Source organism: Manis javanica, chromosome 5 (genome assembly GCF_040802235.1).
Source record: "Manis javanica isolate MJ-LG chromosome 5, MJ_LKY, whole genome shotgun sequence".
NCBI classification, from domain to species: domain Eukaryota; kingdom Metazoa; phylum Chordata; class Mammalia; order Pholidota; family Manidae; genus Manis; species Manis javanica.
Genome location: NC_133160.1, coordinates 55135028 through 55161486, shown reverse-complemented (window position 1 = coordinate 55161486; position 26459 = coordinate 55135028). Strand labels below are relative to the sequence as shown.

The window sequence follows — 26459 nt, the reverse complement described above, 5'->3', positions numbered from 1 at the left end:
TCACTGTTCCCAAAATTCTCTCCCCAAACCCCCACCTGATCTCTGGCAACCACTGATCTTTTTACTGTCTCCATAATTTTGCCTTTTCCACAATGTAGTGTGGTTGAAATCATACAACATGTAGCTTTTTCAAGATTGACTTCTTTCACTTAGTATATGCATTTAAAGATCACCATGTCTTTTTATGGCTCAACAGGCTCATTTCTTTTTACCACTGGGTAGTATTCCATTATCTGGATGTGCTACAATAAATTCATCCATTCACTGACTGAAAGATATCTTGGTTGCTTCCAAGTTTTAGCAACTATGAATAAAACTAATAACAAATATCAGCGTACCGGTTTGTGTGGACTTAAGTTTTCAGTTCCTTTGAGCAAATACTAGGGAGTATGATTTCTGGATGGTATAGTAAGAGTATGCTTAGTTTTGTAGAAAACCACCAAACTGTTTTCCAAAGTGGCTGTACCAGTTTGCATTCTCAACAACAATGTAGGAGAGTTCCTGTCTCTCCACATCCTTGCCAGCATTTGGCATCATCAGTGTTCTGGATTTCACATTTTCTAATACGTATGTCACAGTCTTCATCTATTTTTTTTTTGTCTGTTCTATTCATCAGTGTATCTCAAACACCTAGAACAGTGCACAATAAATATTTGTTGAGTGAAAGAATGATCTAAATGCTCTCCCTCTATTCATGCACCCAAGAAGAAACTGAGGAGACAGGGAAGAGAGAAAAGCAGTGAAGACAGAGTCAGTTGGTGGGTGGTCCTTTGGAGGCTTCTCCTACGATGACACTTGGCTCATTGTCAGTGGTCTTCTCGGACACTCACTGCCTCGCACTGAGTGATGGCCGAGACTCTGTAAAGGGAGTTGGCGAGTCCACACTGACAGCCTCCAGGCATGAGTTCACAGCAGAGATCCGAATCACAAGACAGAGACTGGCAAATATTTTTCTTGTTAAAATTCATGAAATGTTCTTAATTACATTTTTTGGGTATGTTAAAGTCAATGTAACAAGAGTTACTGGAAGTTGTGTAAGTTATTTGGAATCTAAAACCTAACACAAAGGTCTACTTCCAAAGGGAAAGTCTATGCCTCCTCTGTCTCGAATTTTTTTGGTTAGTTCTTTTAAGCTACCGAATGTACCTTTTAATAAAACAAGAATGTATGTGAGGCTTTTAGAAAGTTTTACTTCATTTAGACATAGGCCCTTTGAAATATTGTATAGTTAATATAAGCCCCTCTTGGATTTGGGCAAGGAAGAGAGTCTGAATCTCCTCCAGGCCACACAAAAGCAGTTAAAAGAGGAAAGATGCTATCCCAGAAGCACACACACCTTGGCACCACTTCCTTCTGTGTCTGCACTCCTGTGCAGGGAGGGTCAGGGGTAAGAGAAACATCTTCCCTTAAAGCATCACTTTATTCTACAACTTCTTCTTAAGATCACTTGGGGTGGAAATAAAACACTGACATCTGATATTTTGCCCTTTTCAGTTTATTTATCTCTAGGGCTTTATACCCTCAACAATTGTCTGTTATCTTTCTTTTCTGTGTGGCAATGGACCTTTCTTACTTTTTTACTTAACATTCATTTTTTTTGCACTTAACTATGGCTTATAGTAAAATTCAAAGCTCATCTTTCGTAGTTCAACCTAATGCATAAAGAGAAGTGTTTTACATTTAGAAAAAATTAATTTCCTCCCCTGAATAAGTCAAGTAACTGGTATCTCCCCAGGCACTCTAAAGCATTTAATTTAAAACATGGAACAAAAGAAATTACCTCTTGTTCTTAATTGTATAAATTTATCCTTCCACTAGACTAGTGAATCATAGGGAAAAGGTTCAGGAGAAGGAAAGGTATTAGCTTCATATCTCAAAAATATGATCTGTTATATTAATAACAGAAAAAACATGGAAAGAATTGATAAAATCAAGATGGTTGTAGAAAGAACTATATACATGCAAAGAATTGGAGAAGAACACTATAAAATGTGGACACTAGGATAAATTATCAAGGAGGAATACCATAAAATAAATAAATTGAAAAGATAAAATCTGAAAAAGCAAACAAGAATTAGGAGCAACTTGGAGAAGCCATAAAAGGAAATAGAGCACTATTATTTAAAGTGCCAGGGTAGGATGTTACTGCAATTCTAAAAGTCAGGGAGTATGTAAATTTCAGTAGCAAGTTTTGCACTACCAGCTCCCCATAAAATTCTTTTAACACCACCACAAGTTGTAGAAACTAACATATAATACAAAATGCAAACTAATGAAAAATACATACTATCATTTTCAGATTTATAATATAGGGTCTACCTATTAAACAACTTTTTGGTTTAGATTACTTTAAAGGTCTTATTATTTCTAGTATACAATGTGTACATACTGAACTATGACTCCAGTCACACAGATGAAGAATGAATCACAATTTGGGCAATAAAGTTTTTCAAATTGCAATGTCAAACTTTAGATAACATTCATTTATTTCAAAAAAGTGACTTACTCTTTGTTCTAGGAATTACACTGAATAAGATGGCTATTCAGTGGCCCAAATAACCTTATTCATTAAATTAAAACTTTGTATAACCATGTAGAATCTTCTCTATCATTTTCAAAGTCATCTAATATATTAAAAATGATTATAATCAGTAAGGCATCTCAAACTTTCAAAACATAGAAAACAGTTAATAAATGTTAAGATAGCTTTGTTTTACATATTTAACATGCAATTAAGGAAGTCAATGTGCTGGTTCTTTTGAAAACCTTCATTGTTTTTTTTCTTTTTAAAACAGCATAAATCTTAGACTTTTATATGGTTTGAATTTAATTTTATATAATATTTATTGCCTTTCAGAGTTCTGAGTATTCCTAATCTTTGGTACTATGATGATATATTATCAAGGCATATAGAATTAGAATGGAAACATCAAACTTTTTCAATAGTTTGGCACATTGCCTGAACTGTCTTGGATGAGTTCCTGCAAGACTGAAAGTTGCTAGGTCAGGCAATACATTTTTCACTCATAAAACTAAATTTTAAGATACACAGTTCTTTGAATTTTAATGTGTCAATAAATCACACTCAATTTTGAGTATTTTTGACATTAGTTAAAAAAGTGAAACAATTAAGCTAAGCTGATTTTCACAGATGGGACTTCTTCAGTGACTCCAATAAGAGAGTTACTTACCCATCTTTTGCCTTAATAATCATCTATTGTTAAGTGGTAAACGTGATATCTGTGTGATAGGAGGAGCAAGGATTTAAATGATTCACAAAGCTATAAGCCCCATCTACGAAATACCAAGAAATAAATGATAAACAAAGAACAATGTTAATAACTTGCAGAATTTGAAGAAAGACAATTCTAATCATCCTATAAACAAGCATTTAAAAGGAATATTTGATAAGCTACAGATTTAGTGTTGAATTACATTTTGGAAGGAGATTACTTTAATAGATGATATTCACTGAAGAGCCTGTAAAGGAATGGAATGAGGACAAAGGGATTTGAAATAATGACTGGAGAAAGGGGTCTCTGACTGAAGTGCTTCTTGGTTGCTTCAAAGTGAACAGGGACATGGTATCAAGGAAGAAGAAATACAAACTTCATGAGAGGTTAGATTGCTATGGTAGGACCAGACATTCCAGCTTTCACTGAAATAATATTATCTGTAAAAGGAACAGGAATGAAAAGCAAAAATCTTGCACGCTGTGGTCTTGGAAAACAGTAAGAAATGGAGTATGTTGATGAAGCAAGGAGCTTAAGACACGGAATCCTTACTATATGGCCAATATGCAGAAGTTTTGTATTTAATATAATATTGTATTTTATTTACTGCACATTATTCAAACATCGATTTCCAGCTTTGCTTCCTAAGTTATTGTTGATGCTTTAAATTAAGAACAGTGAAGTTATGAAAGCCTTTTTTTTTAATGATAGTATGTACTGAAAGGAAGTGAATTTGAAAAAGTATTTTAAATGTGGTTAGCATTTGTGTGTGTTACCTACTGAAAAATAAACTGAAATTTCACTTGTAATTGCAATCCCTCCTACAAAGGAAAATGTGCATTAGAAACATATAACACGTCTATTTGATGTGGTACCCACTTGAGAATTAAAATATCTAAGTTTAGCCAATATTTCGATTATTTAATTTTCCTAGTATTTCAATTCCTTAGTAGTAAGCCAAGGTGGATACTTCCACCTCTTGGAAACATTGTAAGGGTACTTTTTTTTTAATACAACTTAATACAAAATGTTCTAAGATATATTTTTTAAATTTGAAAAATGTTCAAGCACTTACTGTTTGGTCTTTCTTCTTTACACTTTAAATGTATTTAAATTCTTTAATCTACTGGGAATATGGTAGACTACGTTCATTTCCTTTACAGATCTCAAATTCATTTCTTTTTCATTCTGTTTTTGTTTGTTGAGCTAGCTGAATATTCCCTCTTTATCACCGGAGACCCAACTCTGAATTACCCTCTTCTGGAGCATATGCTTTATGCAATGCTTTTGAACATGTATGTAGGAACAGGATTCTGACTTATGTACAGTTCTTTAGCTTTACTTTAATTTTCCTTTTATTTTCATTGACAGTAAAATTTTCTGGAGAGTACAGTCAAGATAGTGTATTCATAGAAATAATAACATCAATAGAAGCTTGGTCATAAAAGAGAACAGTTATAATAATGATCTCCTTTACTAAAGCATTCCACACAGAGAGATAACAACACAATAATTAAAGAATTTGTCATTTGTCACACAAGAAATAAAACAGAATTGCAATAACACAAAATGTAATTTCATAAATGTTCTTATACTAAAAATAAAACCAAAATATAACAGCATGCACTGGAGACAAAGCTAAAAGTGAATAGTCATAGTAAAACACATCACAAAGGATAAAAATGTTCAAGTATTGTGAGAGGAGAGGGGATGATGCAGATAGAATGGTTTCAGAATAAATCAATTATATTTTCTACCCTTGGAGGGCACTGACATAACTGTCTTTGCCCATTTATACTCTACACTGTTAGAATACAATCTGTTATCCATTTATAGGACAGATTCCATTTCCCTGGAGCACTTCTCCTGTTACAAGGATGGAATGAAATTTATTGTTTCCCTTGATTATTAGTAGACAATATCCTCAAGAACAGGTCAGTGTGATGCCCTGGAATAGTAGGAGCCTGGGAGTCAGGAAACATTAACTCTAGTCTTATTTTCATCATTGTGAAAGATATTTTCCAGTCCTGAAATAAAATGTCTCCTTACGTTTCAATTTTGCTGTGAGAATTGAACAATTAGAACTAGTAGGGAGCAGGAAAAATAATAACAATAATAATAATAATAAAATTAACATTTTTATTGATGCTTTATTTTTAAACAGTATTGAAAAAGGAAGGTGGATCACTTAATGGAACTAAGAATTGTGTAATATTTTAATGGGGGTGTCCCTACAGCATAACATTTTCTTCCCCAATATAACTAATCTACACAGTGCTTTTGTAGTTGGTTCAATAATATATTTGAATAGTGGCTAGTTTCTATATGATTAGGAAAGATGTTTGTCATGGGAGTAAAAAAATAAAATTTGTCTGTTAAATTACACATAAATATAAGGTACAAATGTATTTTTAAAATACAGATTAAAATAATCACACTGGCATTGTGTACATACGAAAATACAGTATTTAATATTCAATATACACAGACACATTTATGATAAATGCAACTATTTGGCAAAGCCAGTTCTTCTCAGGGATTTCTCTGTTCCCTGTTTCCATATACACGGAAACAAAAATGCTTTGTTAAAAATCTCCTAGCTCTGGCGCACGTCTTGAAGCAGTTTGTTGATCTCAGCCACCAGCTCACTGGCATCCATGAGTTCATGTTTCCCGTCGTTGAGATGGTTGAGTACATTATCAAAATCATCTTCTTCGTAATTCTCGGGGATCTCCTCCATGGCCGGCAGCCATTTGGAAGAAGGCTGCACACTGGAGTGAGTTCCAATTGGGGGGCCAGAGTTGGTGGTGGGATTCTGAAAATAGGTGCTGGCTGCCCAGGCCGCCACCCCCTGCGGGTAGCCCACGGTCTTGGCAGGCAGAGGCGCTTTCCGGCGCTCCAGGGAGTTGTACCGGTCCGCATCGCCGCACTCGGGGTAGGTGTCCAGGGAAGCGGGCAGGAGGCGCTGGAACACGCTGCTCATCTCCGAGAGCAGGGAGGACGTGCTGGGATCCGCAGCGTCCTCGTTGTTTGGGGAGTCCTTGCCAAAAGTGGAAAAGCTCTTCTTCTTCTCCCCAGAATCCACAGGCTGGGCGTCATCCTCAAGGCTCGGGTGCAGACGCTGCTGCTGCGGCTGGGCTGGGAATTCCTCCCCGGGAATGAACATGTTACTCCGGTAATCGGAGGATGGCGACGCCAGCGGAGGCATCCAGCACTGGTCGGAGTGTCCGAGGACCCTGCACTCCTCTGTGCAGAGCCTCATCGCTGCGCTCGAGGAGAATGGGGGATTCGTCATTATACTTAGCAGGACGGGAAATGAGGGGCAACGTGTAATTTTATTCCAAATACAGAATGACAGTTTCAAACTACTACCATAACACTAAGCCCTTATTTTATACACTAGATAGACTACAATTATGGCTGTAATTTGACCGCTAGTTACATGGACCTGGTCTAAAGATTTTTTTCTTGTTTATCAAATAAGGAAAGGAAGGTTATGTACGACTCATATACTTCTCAGGAATATCATTTCTGCTACTCAAATAATGGGAAAATGGATTGATAACTTATAAATGAGAATGAATGGGAAAGAGCTAAGATGTAGGTTGTGAAATATTTGCTGAACATAAATCCTAAAAAGGAATCAGAGCTTTAAGGTGAAATCCTTAATTTTAGAATGCCACCAGATAATCCTTGAGGAACACCTTGGAGTAACTTTCTAGAGCTGGAGGTCTATCTGGCCTACTTCCTTTTAAAGGCAGCATCAAGAATATCTATTAATCTCTTTTAGCATTTGTTGACTTGTTGCTTCAAATAGCAATGCCAAGTATCCTCAACTACCAGACAGCTGTTGTTACTCTATTAAAATTCTTCTTTGAAAGGTTTGAAATTCAAAAAGATGGAAAAGTCATCAAAACATGAAGAATATGAAAAATCCATTGGTTAGTTCTTTCAGTTGTTATGATGCCCTATTGGAAAGCAAGTGGCCACACTCAAAGAAAACAGCAGCTGATATGAGAAAAGCAGAAAAATAAAGAGGAGAAAAATCTCTAAATGTGGCAAGTAGAATAACTGAACTACATAACAGGAAATGTGAAGATGTAAAATATCCTCCACAAATTATCCATCTCTTTCTGTGACAATTAGGTTTCTTCAATAGCATGATTTAGTTTTAGAGCAAAAAACAGAATGCATAAAATGCAAAATAATATCTTAGATTTGAATGGTAACCTGATTGAAATCAGCATACCTACATATGCAGAGCTAATTCTAGAGATCTACTTCAGAATGATTCCTCTTCCTCCAAAATTATTGCTAAAAAGACTGACTCTTGAACAATGACAAATTCCTTGTCAAGGGAAGCAAGTTTTCTGTCATATTGATTGGTCTATCCCCATTACTGGGGTAAAGTGTCTGCATAAAATAAGCAATGACTACATATTTCCTAATCATCAGGGAAATGCAAATCAAAGCCTCAATGAGATACCACCTCAAACCTGACAGAATGGCTGTAATAAAAAAGCAAACAAACAAAAATAACAAGTGTTGGCAAGGATGTGGATTAATTGGGAACTTTGTACACTGCTGTTGGGAATGCAAGATGGTACAGCTACTATATAAAACATTATGGAGATTCCTCAAAAAATTAAAAATAGAAACACAATATTATTAGGCAATCCCACTTCTGGGTATTTATCCAAAAGAATTAAAATCACCATCTCAAAGACTTATTAGGACTCCCCTGTTCACTGCAGCACTATTCACAATAGCCAAAATGTGAAAACAATATGAATGTACACTATCAGATGAATGGATAAAGAAAAAGTGGTACATATAAACAATGGAATACTATTTGACCTTTCAAAAGAAGGAAATTTCACAGTGTGTAACAACATGGGTAAACCTTAAGGACATTATGGTTAGTGAAATAAGCTAGTCACCGAAGGACAAATATTGCATGACTCGATGTACAGGAGGTATCTAAAATGGCCAAATTCATAGAATCCAGCAGTGGGGGTTCAGATTGATAGAAGCTGCAGGGAAAGGGGAAAATGGGGAATTACTAACCAATGGGCATAGACTTTCAGTTAAGCAAGCTGAATAAGCTCTGGAGATCTGTTATACCATGTTGTATAACACAGTTACAATACTGTGTCATACAGTGAAATATTTAAGGGTGGAGATCTTATGTTTAAGTGTTCCTATACAATAAAATAAAATTTTAGAAAAGGTATATGCACCGAAAAAAGTAAAGAATAAATACTTCCTTTCAAAAAAGGAGAAGTAAAGGACTTCATTAATAAAATGTGGAAGTCCCTGTTCTTCAGGGCTTAAATCTTGAGATAATTTGGTTCTTATACCTCACCAATTCTGGACCTCAGTTCTTAATAGAGAAGGGGATAATTTGAGGAACAAAAGTGAGAACAAGTTGTGCGAGTGAGAAAAAGTGATTCTCTGAGAATCTCTGTGGGATAAGGAAAAGAGGGCAAGCATTGAGAATCCTTGTGTAATTTTGCTGTGAAGAAAAGCTAAATTTAAATAAAGAAGTATGATTTAAGAATAAAATCAGGTTTAGACATGCTGATTTCATGCATTATTACTACTTAGAAATGTTCACCAACTATTGTTATTCATCACTTAATGTGGACAAAACCAAAAGGAGTTGACAGTAACTGGAATACCTTAATTGCAGTGAGGTTTTCTCAGCAGTGAAATAACTATCAAAGTGGTAATGAATTTTTTTCCCTAAGTCTCTGAAATGGAAAGGAGCCCTACCAGTGTTGTGTTGCTTACATCCTGTTAGAAGGAAGAGGAACAGACCTCATGGTATCTTTAATTTGTCATCTGGCCTTTAAACTCTGTGTGAAGGACATGATTATTTGATTGATTATTCGATTGGCTATTTTTTGTTTTAATGTTTAATAACAGAGGAGAATAAAAAGAAACACAGTACATAAACTTCTCAGACATCTAAACATGATCAATTTTCTGGAGACCTGAATACAAAGAACATTTACCCAAAAATACAATCTGGGTGATTAAAATCATAGTCCATGTTCAAATTATTTTTGGTCATAGGTAGTTTTTAAGGAGGGAATGCTATTTTACATCTTTACCATAAATAAATGAGGCTTTAATAATAAAATACTAACACAAAGTGAAAAATTCAGAAAAGATGGAAAATGGATGAAGAAAGACTAATGAGGAGAAAGATGGCAAAAATAATAGGGATGGAAGAACCTTGGTGCAGAAGAGGGCATTTCTCAGTTTTATTGATACTTTCAACTGTTTCCCTGAAGACTTTATTATTTGAAAACATTCTCCACGTATACATAATTCAGTGCCACAGAGGATCCACAGCACATCCAATGAAGGAGAACTTGCTGGCAAGTAGTGCAAGTGGCTAATCTTTCTGTCATTCCTTGAAAGCTCTGCTAGGTGCTTAAATTTCCTCTGGGGAGGGGAGGACAAAAGGGAAACAGGGAACTTCTTTCCCACTCAATCACTATCAATTTTGTCACCATGCTACACCTTCCAGGGAGGGCAGGAACAAGAATCAAGTATAAAAAGAAAACCGTATGCCTAAACTTCTATCAAGCATCAGTTATTGAGCAATCCATCAGCTATCTATTAAGAGCCTGCAATACATGAAGTGCTACGGCTTGCCCTCAAATGTATTCAAATCTAGTTCTGAGTCAAGTGTAGTAAATGAGTCCCTAAATGCCTAAAGTACCAAACTATATGATGCTGAGGGCGAGTCAAGAAAAGAAGAACCAGTGGAGGTGGAGGCTAAAGTAGTTAAAGAAAAAGAAACTTGAAATAGATTTTAAGAGACAAACAGGATTTAGATAGACAAAATGAGGATAAGCCAGGGTTTCAGTCAGAGAGGAAAGAATTAGTATGTTTTGTGAAGAGATGGCTCTGCTTATTGCAAAAGATACAAAAAAAAAGAGTTTTAACAATCTAGTAGTGGATTTAATTGACTTGGAATGCCAAGATAAGTGATTAATGAGGTGATGTGGTGCAACAAAAGTCAGTTTTTTATTTTGAACCCAAAAAAATGTAAATTACAGTGTTCTGAAAAAGTTGTTCAAGCTGTATTAAAGAAAGATTAACAAAGGGAGAACCTGCTAGATACTGAATATCATCAGTTTGTATGCTGGTCCATAAACCAGACATGGAAGAGAAGCCAGAATGAGAGTACCAGCCGTGAGAATGGAGAGAACATGGAATTAGAGAGGAATGTTTCAATTAAGTAATCACAAATGACAGATGGATGAAAAAATGCAATGAGCTCAATCAAGAAGTATTAAAAGTCTTAAAATATTAAGAATAATGATAAAAAATATTAAAAAGTAAAACGAAATCTAAAGCCTTTGTAAGTCATCCTGGAGCAGAGAGTATGTTGGGAAAAAGATTTTACAGGACTACGTGTAGTACTATAGTTCAAAGCTGAATAAGGAATAAAGTATGTTGACAAACATGAGCTAACAGACAAAAATGTAGGCTGATTTTACTGCTCAAAGTGCCGAATATTTCTGTGGGAATTAATAGAATGAATGACCAGAAATGACCCTGTTGGCAGGCAATGCAACATAACATAATCTATATTTGATCACAGTCTGATGCAGAAAAATAGTTGGAATAAGATACTTAAGGCCTAAAAATATCCATGCTTTCGAAAACTGTACTGATTGCTGTTAATGACATTCAGATGTGGACTTACATTTTTTTAAATTTGGGATATTTCCTGGGAATACAAGTTTACAAAGCACAAGTTTTATACTCTCATGTGCAGGCAGAAGCTGCCAGAATGAATAATAAACCAGAAAATGGGTGAAGTATCACCATAGTGATAGTCATGATTTAAAGACAGTTAGCTCTGTATAGATACTTAATATGTACATTTCTTTCTATACTAGCCAAACATGAGTAAAGGTTAAAATATTTTATGGAGCATTGGTGATATCCTGGTGCTCTCTGCCTCCAGAATACTTTCCAGCATACACAGCATGGAAGCAGGTAGTCTGCAAGGCAGAAATGTATCTACTGTGATACCGTCCGATGCAAAAGGACTCCATATGCCAGCAGCATGGCTCTCCAACCGAGCACCTGGATTAAGTATGATTGTGTAAACATGGGGTTGTTTTTTAAAGGGCTATCTATACATTAAATGCTGTCATTAATGGTAATATAAAAGTAAACCTCCAACTTTGAAAAGAAATGTGACTCAGAAGGGGGCTAAAGTCACTCACTAAACAAGACTCCCTATTACGTAGACTTTATATCTTCCTATTGTATCCCCAATGTCTTTATCCTTTAACATCTATTTTTATTTTACTTTTTTTAATTCCAGCATTAGATAACTCTCCTGACATGAACATATCTGGTGTTGCTAACTTTGAAAATACAGGAAAGATTGAAAGAGGTGTTGACATTTAAAAAAAAGTTCCTCCATGATTAGCTATTAGAATTATAAAATTTCAGAATTAAAAAAGACTTAAGGTACCACTTAGGTATAGAAATGGCCAAGTTATCTAAGTAGGGCTAGTTATTCTCCTTTTAACTATGCTGAAAACTTTAAATGTCAATGAATAGACTTCATATAATTTAAAAATAACTTACATAATAAAATATTAATACTATGCCCATTATGCTACTTTTCTGTTTTATGAAATAATACTCTGGAAAATCACATTATTCAAAACTAGAATTCTGTCAGTATCACAGAATCATAGTAATTCAGCCAGCTCTTTCACTTCATGTATAAGAATAATAAAATTGATTCTTTGAACAAGTTGCATAAGGTCATATATTTTCCACTAGATTTTCAGAAATTTCTCTTTAAATGAATTAAACTGAAACAAAACCATCATAGATAACTGCAAATATCAGCTCTCATGTACCTTGTAGCCCTAATGCCACTATAAGTCATTTCTATGCATTCATCCTGCCAGAAATGGTAGGATGTAATAACAATTAACCCAGCAGTATTTACTAGTTTCATAGAGGTTAGTAAGACTTTAGACTGTAAGAACAAATGCACTCAACCTATTTTAAAAAAGTTAGTTTATATTACTCCAGATAGATTAGTATTTAAGAGTATGGGGACTGGTTCAAATCACTTCTACCATGTACATATTACCTGATTCTGGACACATTGTTTAACCCTTACAAGCTTCAGTTTTCAAATCTAAAAAAATATGAACGCTACTATTACTACCAACACCACTAATAATTCCTATGTCAACATGTTGGGAAAGGCAGTGTGGGTATGACTCCCAGTGCACCTGGTGTTGGACACTGCTGGTAACTAGTAGTGTGCCCACTATAACTAGTACTAATACCACTGCAAAATGGCCACCACTACTACCATGACTTGAAAGAGCTAGAATTTTTATTTATGAACTTCAACTGAATTTCTGTGGCTTTCTGAAGGCCCCTCATGCCCATTTATCTGTAACTACAACTCTCTTACTTACCTGTAATTACAAAATAGATATTTGATGAAACTCAATATAATTTGGTTCTGCTACTTTTCATTTATCAACTGGTGGTCATTTGATTAACATTCAGCAGAATTTAGAAAGGTAAGTAGCCAAAGGAACATTCATGTGTTCCTAAGAGTTGGCCTAATGTTATTCTAGGAAGGACTAACAGGGTTGCTGCCATGAGGCAGTCAGTATTTATCCAATTGGTTCAGAGAGTTTCTGCTGAGCAATTGAAGGGAGTGGACTCAGGGACATGCAGCTCATAACTTACCAGGATCTTCATCATCTAACTGTGGGCTTATGAACTCCCCTCTTAGACTCCTGTTCCTCTTCTACTATAGTGCAGACAATAAGTGAAAGGTGGTAAAAATATTCTTCTGTGCTTACCACCTACAAAGATGCAGTCTTTCTCCTATTTTTAGTGATTAAAGTGTGTCATTTCCTAGCATATTTTAATCTCTGATTCTGTGAGTTGATTCCCAACTCAGGAAATGTGTCCTCCAAATTATAGTCCAGTTCACCACTATGCACCCACACAGCCTGTCTGGAAAGACACAACCACCCAGTAATTTTATAAGGAGTTGCTCCAAAGTGTCCTATGGCAGTACTGGATGGAGTAGAGAGAAGACGGGAGTGGTGTGGTTTTCCATCCTCCTCTCCCCACTCCTTCCTTCTTGTCCTGCTAGAGTCTCTACTTATTCCATTTTCACCAAACTACTTTATCTGACTTCCAAGAAAATACTTTTTTTAAAGAGTTTCAGTTTACTTTCAGTGCCAGTAGTGCACAGATTACAGATACTTTTGTGCAAAGGACAAAGAAGAATATAAGCATGGGCGAAATTGTTCACTTTACTGGTATAGTAAATCTGAAAACAAGGATTTATGTATCACTACTCTCTTACCTGCTGGAATTCTTCCATCTGTTAGAAACAAGTCACTGAATCCTTCACCCAGCAGCCTGTCTATTGGAGAATCTCGCCCCAAATCATAGTCACTATCTCCTGCTTCACTGTCACCACGGCCACTATCTTTTAAGCTAAACTTGTCCATGTCTTGAAGGGCATATCTAGAAAGATAAATCAGGGAAAGTATAGATTTAGTCTTCAGCATTCATATTATTTGAGACTATTAATAGGTAACCTGAGGATAATTCATACCTATAGCTCCTGGAGTATTTGTTTCCTCTAAAACTCGGCCTTGGCTGATACTGCCCCTGGTGAAGCATCGAAAGAAGCTGGGAGACCTGCTGGAAACCAGAGACAGAACTGATTCCAGGAAACAAACCTGAAATACTCACAGGTTCTAAAGATTCACATATGCTGGCCTGTGGCAGACGATTCAGCCAGCCACCACATACAGCTGACAGATGGAAATGACCTGTAATACAACCTACAACAACTCTTTGAAAAAGCATGCCTCTGTAAATAACAGATTGATTGTCTTTGTTATACCACAGATTAAAGTGATGGGTTATTTTAAAAAGTGGTAATTGCTGTAAAAGACAACACTGTAATACATGTACTTAAAATAATGTCAGAAAATGTTCAGAAATTGAACAAGTATAATAGGCATAGAGATGTGATTGGGGGCTTCAGTTTTTGATTTTTCAGTAGAAACAACTATGAAAATAAAGCAAGCCCCTTTATTTTTGGCTTTTAGTATCTTAATCTAAGAAGTAAGGAAATTCTAATTAGTCCTTTGCAAGCCTCACGTTTATTTTTCAGCATTATACATAGTAGATGCAAGTTTTTAAAACAAAACTGAAAACAGTGTGCTAAGGTGTGTATACTTGCTACATACACACACTGTAACTTGTATGCTAGTATTTGAATACTGTTAGTGTTGTTACTTCTTCCTGGAAACATTTAGGAACTAACACCTACACAACTTCTGAACACTAATGGTGACTTTGTCAGTGAACTGGGGCAGAAAGTACGATCTTACCTCAACAGCAGGAGTGGCATGGGTGAGTTCTAATGAGAAATTCTCCGGCACATGGTTCGATGAGATTGTCACCAAACTGTTGAGGGACTGGTGACTGTCGTGACTCTGCCGGCTGCCCATCTGCCCTCTTTCTAAGGTAGGAGATGAAGATGGAGATGACCGGTGATGAGATCTGATGGGCAGAGTGCCATTCACGGTTGGCACCAATGTAATGTCCCCTTTGTGAATCTGCCTGGATGGCCTTTTTGGGTGGTGCTGGTAAGTTGATTCTGCGACCCTGCAGTTGTAGGATCGCGTGTCTTTCTTTTCTCGGTTACACCTCGTTGCAAACAGTACCATAATAACCAACAGGACTGCACAAATCGCTCCTAAGGAAATAATTATAATCATGGAGACATCCAGAGATGCCTGGCTTACTGAGGTCATTGCTGTACTTGTCACCGACTCTGCATATTCAAAGATCACACACTTCAGAAGCACTTTGGTATGCAGCTGAGGATTGCCTTTATCCTGGATGATAACTGTGAGCTCCCATTCTGTGTAGGAAACAGATTCCATGCTCACATTGGTATGGATGTCACATGATCGCGGATCAATTAAAAAGATATTCTCCTCATTACCTGTCACTATGGAGCAGATGAGTTCAGCATTGACACCAGAGTCTCTGTCAATTGCCCGTATTCTTGTGACATGAAAGCCACTTTCAGCCCCTTTGGGGATGGAGATTTCTGCGGTATTATTGCGCAGTGCAGGCCCTATAACCACAGGAACGTTATCGTTTTCATCAATGATGGTGAGCACAACTGTGGTATTGCTTACAAGTTGCTTCGGACTTCCCCCATCTCTTGCTTCGACCACAAAGGTGATCTGACTCACTTCTTCATGATCAAAGATTCTGAGGGCATAGATAGCTCCATTAGACGGGTCAATGGTTACATACGTAGTTATGGAACTTCCCAAGATAAAACTCTCTAAAATGGTGTACGTAACTTGTCCATTTTCTCCAAGATCAGGATCTGTGGCTGTAACAGTGGTGATATATGCCCCCGGTGGGTTATTTTCTGAGATTGCAAATTCATATCGACTTCTCTGGAAGTGTGGGGGATTGTCATTTATATCATTGATTTGAACAGTAAAATGCTTTACTGTAGAGAGACTGGGTGTCCCCTTGTCCTCAGCAATGACAGTCAAACTGTATTCAGATCTCCTTTCTCTGTCCAGTGTGGCATTCGTCAGGATTAAATAATTGTTCTCATAAGTCTTCTGAAGTTTAAAGTGACCATGTCCATGAAGCTTACATACTATTTCTCCATTCAGCCCAGAATCCTTGTCCTGAACCCCAACCAAAGCAACAAATGTGTCAATGGGATCCCCTTCAAAAATATAAGATATCTCTTCTTTTCCAGGGGACATGAGGTTTATGTTAATTTCAGGTTTATTGTCATTAACATCCACAACCTTAATTATGATTTTGCAATGAGCTGGGATTGAATTCGGACCCAAATCTTGAGCCTGCACATCAATCTCATAGGATTTGGTGATTTCGTAATCCACTTGCTTGAAAAGAGTCAAATGTCCTCTCTCTGAATCAATTTTAAAAGTCTCTATAATTTTGGGAGACACATGACTGCTAAAGGAATATACAATCTTCCCATTAGCGCCCTCATCTGGATCAGTGGCATTCAGATCTAGGAGCAAAGTGCCAACGGGGGAGTTTTCTAAGAGTTGTATTAGGTAAGACTGCTGCTCGAAAGCAGGGCTGTTGTCATTGGAGTCTGAAATGCTTATCTTTAGTACGGATGAGCCAGACCTCTGGGGCACCCCCATGTCTGAGGCGGTGAGCTGAAGCTCATAGCTTGACTGCAGCTCCCGATCCAGCTCTCTGACCACTATTAGTTCTGCATACTTGGCTCCATCAGTTCTGGTCCTAACCTCGATATTAAAGAAATCATTGGCAGAGAGAGAGTATGTGTGGAGGGAATTTTCCCCAACATCTGGATCAGATGCACTGTCCAGGGGGATACGAGTCCCAACTGCTGCACTCTCGGATATCTCAATAGGTATGACGGATCTTGAAAACTGGGGAGAATTGTCATTAATATCCAGCACTTCAACTTCGATATGGAAAAGCTGCAGCTGCTCAGTGGGTAGAGTGATCACATCAAACTCTATAGAACAGTTCAAGTTTTTTTGGCATAGTTGTTCACGGTCAATTTTAGCCCCTATGCTGATTTCCCCATTATCCTCATTTACTGCCAGTAGAGGAGAATTTCCCCTTTGCATGGCTCGAAAACGAACAGTAGGATTAGGTAGCGTAACTAAAACATCAGCCACATCCTCTGATAGTCTTGCAATTACTGATCCAACCCTCTGCTCTTCATAAATTTTGTATTTCAAATTCTTGCCCAGTACAGCACAGTTGAAAGATACCATCAGGAGTGCAAACACAAATCTAAAGTGCATTTTAGCATTCATTTGGTACATCGGTCAGTTCATGAGATTCCTCTCACAGACCAAGTTAAAACAGCAAAGCAATTCCCTCAACTTCCTTTGGCAACTTAAAACTAAGCTACATTTGGTACTGGAAACTTGAAAGCGCCTCCTAATAATACAGCACAGCAATTAACAGCTCGCAAACTTTTGTTTTATACACACCGTGTCACGACTTCCAGATACAATGGGCATGGAGTCCGATCCTTGCATATGTTTGGCTGTGTGTCCCCTCTGTGCAGGCAGAAGGGTGTCACCTCCGCGTTTTCCGCCTTGTGGAGTCGGAATCCATCTATTGCAGGGTGCCGGCAGAGTCGAGGCTGCAGTAGATCTTTCTGAGCGATTCCTTCTCCCTTTCTCTGCTCGGCTGCAGACTAAACACCCGTGATTGCTGACTCCAGTCTAAAATCTGTACAACTTCACTTCAACTCAGACAAAGCTCTCCAGCCCGGCGTGTGTTGAATCGCTTCCAGCCAATCAGCGTACTTCCAAATCAAAAGCTGATGGAGTCCCTGAACCGAGGGCGGACTCGGGTGGGGGCTGGAGCGCGGGGCGGGGGGCGCGGAGCTGGGCGGGCGGGGCTGGGGAAGGCGGACGGCGCGGCTCCCTGGCTGCTCCTCCTACGTCCTCCCTGCTGCCCCTCCCTCTCAACTGACTGCATTCACTTTCTCTGAGCGTGCCACGACAAAGGGGAGACAAATTACAGAAGGAAAACTTTAAATCAACTTCTGGTCGCCTTTGTTTATATGGCATTTTAAATTGCGCTGGTTTTCTTAATTGCTCTTTCTTCTTCCACAAACATGTAATCATCTTGCTTTTCATAGTCTTTAAGTACCGGTTTAACTTAAAATACCTCTAAGTGCATTTTGTTGGTGGGGGAATTTAATAAAATTTGAAAACTGCTTCTCATTATGCTACTCAGTCCGCCTCTGCCCCCTCCCCCTCGGTAAATACTTGGGTCTTCCTCCTGTGAGCACACGCAGCATTTCTTGAGGCTCTCTTATAAAGAACAGAACAAGTAGAGGTTTCATTTTCTGTTTTACTTTCATCTCTTTGGAGATAAGAAAAGGGCTATTTTCCATTCCTGATTTCTTTTAATTAGCAAGATTTAAAATAACACCTTAGGATTTGAAACTAATTTGCAATATAGTTAATACATTACACCACTTATTTCTTTGAGTTTGGGCAAAACCCGCTATATTTCTTTGTCCTGTACTTCAAAAAAATCCTATTTGCCCTGAGTAAAAGACATTTCATGCTTTAGCATGCTAAGCTCTTCCAAAAGGTACTATATATATACACGGTAAGTGTTCACAGTGAATGCTGGTGGGACATGGACTCAATAGTTGACAAGTCAAATTTTTATAATGTATGTATTATTTATGAAAACAGTTTTCAGATATGGATTTTAAAAACCCAAAGCTTGTTTGCACTGAAGAAAAAAAATGCCTGAGCTGAAAATTGCATTTCTTGTGCATCAAAATGCTAAGAAATATCATGGGAGGCTTGTGCTCTATCCAGGTCACAGAAACTGCTATGGTATTCTTACTTGAAAATATGATTATTTATGATGTTCTTTCTGCTGTGCAATTCCTTTTAAGTTTATCATCGTGGCTCTACTGCTGCTTTTTTTTTTTTTTTTGGTGCCTCTTGCATTATTCCTCAGCTGTCTTCATCCACTTGCAGGTTTACTGTTTCACATAATTTGTCACTTTTTCCATTTATTTTTCTCCCACTCTCTATTTTGCCCCCCAGAAACATATAAAAAAAAGTAATTTTCTTATTTTTCCACTTTGCTTACTCTCAGCAGAGCTCAGCTAAAAAGTCACTAAGACGGTTTTTCCCAAAAAAGAAAGCAGAGGAGTCTCAGCGTGAACTCTCCTTCTTTTTAGACATTCAAAAGCATTTTATAAGCCATTGTCTTTTTCTCCCCCTCCAGAAACCAGTGCTGTGTGGCAAATTGTGCAGAATAGAAATGCCTATAATGAATGTATTTAGTACTGGGTCACGCTGATGAACATTCTGCCCCCATGAATAATACTGTTTTACAAGTTTGTAGCCCTTTCAAATTGCTGATCCCCAAACCCTAGAGGCAAACTAGGGAAACTACCACTACCAACTGGGACTTTAGAGACCCATAGCCATCTGGCCTAGATCTCTCACAATCTGAGCCAATAATTATATCAATTCAGGCTTTAGTGAACCCCTTTGCAAACACTAAAAGAGCAAAGAAAGGAATTAGCGACTATTCAAAGTTGGGGTGCAAATTCAAAAGTAATCTAATTCCATTAGTTCTAAGAGAGTTCTCTGTGGATTTGAGAAGTCTAGCCCCCAAAATCTCCAAGAGCAATAGACTTGATTGCCTTCAAGTAGAGGACATTTTCCCCTAATGCTTAAAAATAACCAAAAACAAAAAAAATCTTTTTTTCTGACAGTGTGTTTGAATAGAATAAATCATTGTGAAAAAGAGCTTCAAATTAACTTATTGAAATATTTTAAATAGGTTGTAAATTAATCTATACTCCAAGAGTGTGTTTCTTTAAAGAGAGAATCTTTAGAGAACATGGAATCCTTTCATGGACAAAGGCTTTTTTCGCTTAGAATGCCATCCTCAACAAATACCATTTGATTTGCAGCTTGCCGATCTCTCTCTGAGAAACTATATGTACTTGACAGTATTGAGCTTTTGATTTCTCCTTAGTATGCACTATGCGTTTCAAACTTGTTTTCAAAAAGTACAGAATAAAAAAATAAATCTTTTCTTTGCACTTTTGATTAGCTTCAGCAATTCACAAATGTCCTTATTTGGTGGGTCTGAAAAGAAAAAAACCAACCAACAAACAAACCTCTCTCCCAGATCATTTACTGTTTGTGAATGGGTTTGTTTGTAGGTGGACAAAAACTGATAAACTTCAATTAATTGTCTTCATTTAGTGATTTGATTAAACTTGTCCTCCTTTTGGAATATCACAAAGCCATGAAGACATGGTAGGCCCTCTAAAACAACTTCTCAGCTATCCAGTGAGGAAGAATTGACCGAATGTTCCCCCAAGTCTATCTACCTTAGATATGGCAGCTTGTGTTGACAAAGAAAGGAGTTGGCTTCACCTCTTGAGTACTGTGGCATTGTGAGTGATGTGAAGCAGGAAAAAAAATTTCTTCTGAGCTTCTGGAGGAGAATCTTGGCTACTTCCATCATGGTGTGCATATTTTATCCACAAAGTTCCTTTTCCCATGTCAGCTTAAGCTGGCTGAGAATAGCTAAACTTAGAGAAAAGATAGTAGCTACATTTGCAATATATCCTGTCACCTCTAAAAACACTTCTATTATTCCTTGTATTTTGATTACTTTTGTTTTAAGTAAAATGAAGCTTTCTAATTCTAAGTCTTTAATATTGTCCTTTTTATTGAAGAGGAAGGGGAATGTAGCACTCAGTTGTAAACTGTCTCTTCATGACATGAAGAACAGCATCTTTTTTGGTACTGGAATCCAAAATTAAAGTCACTATAATTTCTTACAAGGAGATGTGGAATTTGTTTAATATTTGTAGTTATTAATTTATATTTTATTACATCATATGAAATGCAAAAAAAAAATGAGTAGATGAGTAAATATTCATTCCCATCTCAATGTATCATATCTTTCCCATCATCAAAATAACAATATAGCCTCTCACAATCTTCTTGTAGAGTGATGTAACATTTCAATCTTTCCTTATAGCATTTGCTGTGAAATGCCTTACAGAAGGAGCCCATGGTCCTCCTTGACACCATATGTCTGTAACAAGTCTCAATAATTACTCTATTATATATCAAGGGAAATTAGATCAGAGCAAAAGTTTTACTAGACAAAACTGTGTGCCATTAAGGAATCTTAGTGCTCTGGAACTGTTTAAGATAAAAAGCTTGACTTTTTAGATGAGCCCAATACAAGTATGAATGCAGGTACAACCCACTGGTAGCTATGTAATCCTGAACAAATTATACACCTTCTCTGAGTGTGTTTAATCCTCTGAGAATAATAATGACTTACTATAAATAATTCTTATAAGCATTAAATAAGTGGGGCTTTCCACAGGGGCTAGCCCAGAGTGAATATACAACAAAGGTGAGTTTCCTTTTCTCAGTCTTTGTGTGCCTGTTTCCTTCCTAACATCCACTGAAAAAATTTTATCCTGGATACATGCAAACTCTCTCCATTTATGATTTATGAATATCACCTTTAAAAAAAATCAACAAAACTAATAGTACTGATCTATGATGATCTTGAAAATTTACTGGTTCTCTGAAGGAAATTCCAAAAGATCTATCAAATATATCTAAGTATGCCTCTAGACCCTAAACCATAGAAACATATAAAATAATACAGTTTAAAGAAACCTACCAGAGGCTTAATTATCTTTTATATTTGGTAGGATACACATCTAGTATTTGCCTGTTCTCAAATAGTAAGAGATAAAGTTCTGTTTTGTTTTCTTTTGTTTTTATATCATGTCATACTATACTGGGAAGACAAAAGGATTTAATTTGATATGATATCTTGGTAATGACAAGGAAAGATAAAATTTGTCAAATAAGATTTTCATTTAAAAAGTACTTTTATCAGTCTTATTACATCTCTTCATGTTGTCCACCCTGTATTCCATTTAGTAATCTATTCAAGAATATAATAATGAAAAATCACTGAACAATATGAACTCTTTATCTTGAAACAAAGTTATCAACATAAGATCAAGCATTGGGAAATGAGAATGGATCCTAAACTGTCCTCAGACTTGTAGAATAGACACAGACTTTAGTATAAATTTCATGGGAGAAATGCCAACGGGAAGGCCCCACCACTGGAGGTATAGCTGTGCAGGTCCCAGGAGGCTGCAGCAGTGGGAGGGTCAGGAAGCATTGGAGTCCATGCAATGCCCTGGCAGGTGCTAGGTCAGTTTCATCTGCATGGACAGTCAGCGTTTGGGATATCCTGCCACAGGTAGCACACCAAGTTCCAGTGAGTGACTTAGGGTTTGGTGACAGGCAATCAGCTGGGTCCAGACACAAGACATGCAGGGTGAGGGGCTGTTAATTCTAGGACTTCAGACTTTCCACGTCAGGCAGTTTTGAAATTAGAATTTAAACAGAGAGAGTAAGACAGCAAGATCCAGCATTCTGAAGATGGATACATATTAGGAGCCTACCCAAAAGTTGAGACCATATCACAAAGTTAAATATACATGACAATAAGGTTGATTTTAGGATTAATCATCTGAACTATTGTAGAGTCTCTTAAATTTCCTCTCTTCAGGGCAGTATCCCAGAGGTAGGAAACTAAGTGTATGAATTATGTTCTTAAAGTTGCTACTGAAGAGATTTGAGGGACTTAAAGGCTCATCTCCCACCCACCAAGTGAGTTGAGTCTCAGTTCTTAGTTTAAAGCATCGCTACACAGTGTATGGTCCATAGGGCAAGAGCACGGGCATTATCCAGAAGCTTGTTAGAAATGCAGAATCTCAAGCAGCACCACAGACCTACTCAAACAGATTCTGCATTTTAATAAGATCTTGGGCTAATTCCTATGCACATTAAAGTTTGAGACGCATTGTTATGAAGAGTTATCTATTGTTTGAAGTGGTAGGAATCTTAACATAATGGTACTCACAGTCTATGTGCTGTGAGATTTTATTCCCCCAGGGAGTTTAGACAATTGGCACGTGGTGAAGATTACCATAGAAAGTGTCAGGGCTTAGATATCATTTATTCAAGATTGTAAATAGAAGTGATATAAAAGAAAAAAAAACCTCTCTATTTGGTTAAATCAAGAAAGAGAAGCAAAATTAAGTTCCCTCTTAATCCAATGTTCTATTCCAGTCATTACCCTGTCTTCATCTATATAGGCAAGTCAGTGTCCATTTGGGAAGGAAATACTTCTAAGAAAAAGAGATCTAATTCTTTTTGAAGAGCTATTTCTGAAAGCAAAAATATCGTCAATGTCATTGCATATATGTGTGTTTATACATGTGTATATGCTTAGGAATCTCTGGTTGTTTTGCATCTGTCAGGTATATATAAATGACAGATTTACCTTATACTTTCTTTATGCCAATATTCCTTCATCTTTCATTGGTGTAGAGAGCATATCTTAGGTATACTGTTCATTTGTCTTTAACTACTTCTAGTTCAGGATTAAGAAAAGAAATTGAGTTGTGACAAAAAGTTCATTGTAAATGCTTGTAAATGCTTAAATCTGTTGTGTTCATGTTAAAATCTATTTCACATACTTCTGGATACTCCTAATAAATGTCTGATGTATCCAATAATTCTTTACCCATTTCATACTTAAGATAAAAATGTAAAAGCATAAAGAACAAATATGACTTAGAAGCATGATCCCACACTTAAGGCAAATGAAATCAATGCTCTTTTAGGATATATAGATTATATTAAAACTTTTTGAAAGGTTTTAATCTATATATGTTAAGCTTAAATGTCTACTGAATAGTACTATCAATTATGTACAAAAATTACTATTAGTAAATACAGCTAGGTTAATTGCAACTTCAGTGTCTCATTGCTTATTTATTTAGAATTTATGGGAAATTATTCCCTTCCTAGTTACCATCCACCAGTTGAAACCTCTTTCAATGAGGCACATTCTAGGATTTGTAGTGCAGCAAAGCAATGTTTTCAAACTGTGAGATACTTACTTTTTACAAGGAAAACAAAAGGTGCAAGTATGCTGCCAAATAACAACTTTTATCAAAAATAATTAAAATGTATAAAGTAATAAATAAATGATTAACAGATTTAGAACATGAAACAGATATCTAACTATATGGCTGGTCTCTGTAATGTGTGTATTTTCCTTCTTCTGCCAACCTACAAAGGAAATAAGCAGTGTGCATAGACTTTTTGTATAATAAATGTCTAAATGTTTATTAGTTATATAGAAAATGTTTCATTTAAAACAAAACTGAGGAAAGTTGATAGGCCTTATTGAAAATAGTGTCTATTTTCTACAAGGCATAGAGCAGGCTGCCATTTGTGACAGCACGGTGTCTCTTTAATATCACCTAGCATTTATTTAGAATTTGGAAAAGTTAATTCAGTCACCATGAAGTAATATTCTCTATCCACAGGAATTAATTTCCAAAACAGATTCTCATTTAAACAGTAAAGCATTTTAGAAAATATCTGCCTCAAAAGCAGTAAAACATTTTAGTAATATCTACTCCAAAACATATTAAAGAGAACAAATTAAAGAGTTTACATTCAGATTGAATTACTCATAAAAATACCATCTAAAATAATAAGATCTCACATAACTAAATGTTAGGGTTTTGGAACAAAATAAATATACATAATAGTTATTGAACACAATTTTGTTCCAAATGCATATATATATATATATATATATATATATGTGTGTGTGTGTGTGTGTGTGTGTGTGTGTGTGTGTGTGTGTGTGTGTATGTGTGTGTGTATGTATATTTATTTGTTTGTTTATATCCTCAATTAATTCTTACTATAACCACAATAATGACATGTTTATCATTGCCAGAAATATGTGGAATACAATAGAACCCAGCCAAAGTGTCAAGAAAAATGAGTTTATTATCTCAAAGCACAAGAAACACAGAGATAGGACATAACACAATATTTAAGCAGCCAGTAATGGTTTCAGGAACCAGTTTCCTTACCCTTATCCTTCTTGCTTGAGTTTTACCTTCTCAAGATGGCCGTTACAGTTTTTGGAATTATCTCCTCACTAAGCTGAATGTAAAGTTACAAAAAGACAGTACTTCCTTTACAGATCATCTATTACCAGGAAGAAAAAGTGTTCTAGGAGCCGCCTACTGATATCCTCTCAAAGCTCATTGGTCAGATTTGTGTCACATGACCATTCTTTAATTCTACAAAGAAAGCAGAACAGTCATAACTGGCCTAAGCCAAGAAAGCTTTAGCTCCACATTGTATGAATAGCTCCTTCACTTCATACAAGGTGCTAAAATACTAGGATTTAGTTAATTAGGTGGAACAGGGAGTGGATGTTAATCCTAGAACCATTTTATTATAACAGAAGTAAGACTCACAAGTTTAAATAAATTTTCACACAGCTAATATACAGTTGATATTTAGTTTGTGTATCTATATCTGCCTCCAAAACCTGTTTTCTATATAATTATAACTACTTGTTTCTTAGTAAATGAGAAAGCTGTCCTCTGTTTTAATTTTTTCTTTCTTAAAAAAACATATGAAGCTATGGGGCTAGGCATCAGTACATATAAAAGTGAATTGTCTTGTGGAAAAATACTGCAACTAATGCAACTAAAAAATCATCACTGCTTTGTCCCTTGGATATCATTCTTGAAAATCATCAATGCTATAGGATTACATGAAGTGATTCCTAGGCAAGGGTGGGGAAAACAGAGGAGGTAAACATAGATGTTCTTCTGACTCTGAATACCGTGGATCCTTCAGGGACACCTTCACCTACTATGTGCTATTTCTCTGAGACCGGGCTCATTTTTACAAGGAAACACAGTAGAATCATTTGTAGTTTAAAAGGTGAAAATAGAGAGCCTGGAAAACTGAGAAAAGGAGAGTAGATATTTAGATGCATATTTCTATTATAATCAGAAGCATTCCAGTGTTTGAGCAAAACCTAAGCAGGGGATTGACACAAGGGAGGAAGCAGCATAATGCCGTACAAGAGATAGTGACCTGAAATCAAAGAAACCCACTTCCCACTCAACAACTCTTTGATGAGGCATCACTCTCACACCATCGGTAGTGTTTGTTTTCAGTGATAGGTCACTCTCCACAAATACTTCTTTGTATAAATTATTGAATCCCAAATTTGGTAGGAAGACTTAAAAAGTGCACCTGGATATCTTACTTACATTGAGTACTCACTGGTATTCTATTTATTTTGACAAACTTTTCTAGAAATTCTGCTTTCTGTTATGAAGCTAAATGAAAGACACTAACATTCCTGGCAAAGAAAGTAACATAATTTAAAGCAAGCAAATGTGCTTTATCTTGCTCAGCCTAAGTATTGAATTTAAGCATCCCCAAAAACAACAACAGTAAAAAAAATCTTTCTTTAAATTTTAAATAACTGTAGCCTGCACATCATCAAGTGTCCAGAGGATTTCTGACTATCTAACATTAACTTAATAAAATCATAAAATAATATTCACTTTCCCCACAACCCCCAATACAAATTTTTCTAAACAAAATAGCTGTGCATTTGTTTTAATGTGTCCTTCCAGCAACAGGAATATGAAAAAGTAAATTTCAATCCCTTCCCAGT

At 36.5% G+C, this 26459-nt stretch overlaps 1 protein-coding gene across 4 annotated transcripts in view; it reads right to left on the bottom strand.

Moving 5' to 3' along the window:
- The window catches only part of PCDH18 (protocadherin 18), a 61065-nt gene extending 43422 nt beyond the window's left edge, over positions 1-17643 (bottom strand). The window contains exons 1-4 of one of the 4 annotated variants that reach the window (XM_017655585.3): positions 14669-17638; positions 13882-13970; positions 13627-13790; positions 5353-6497 (exon numbers count right to left, since the gene is read on the bottom strand). In XM_017655585.3, coding sequence (XP_017511074.1) covers positions 5830-6497; positions 13627-13790; positions 13882-13970; positions 14669-17152 — 3405 coding nt within the window. In that variant the 5' untranslated portion in view covers positions 17153-17638 and the 3' untranslated portion in view covers positions 5353-5829. Of the gene's footprint in view, positions 1-5352; positions 6503-13626; positions 13791-13881; positions 13971-14668 lie in introns of those variants that run through there. The other 3 variants (XM_017655586.3, XM_017655587.3, XM_073237043.1) reach the window with 3 other exon arrangements.
- Between the last annotated feature and the right edge of the window lie 8816 nt (positions 17644-26459).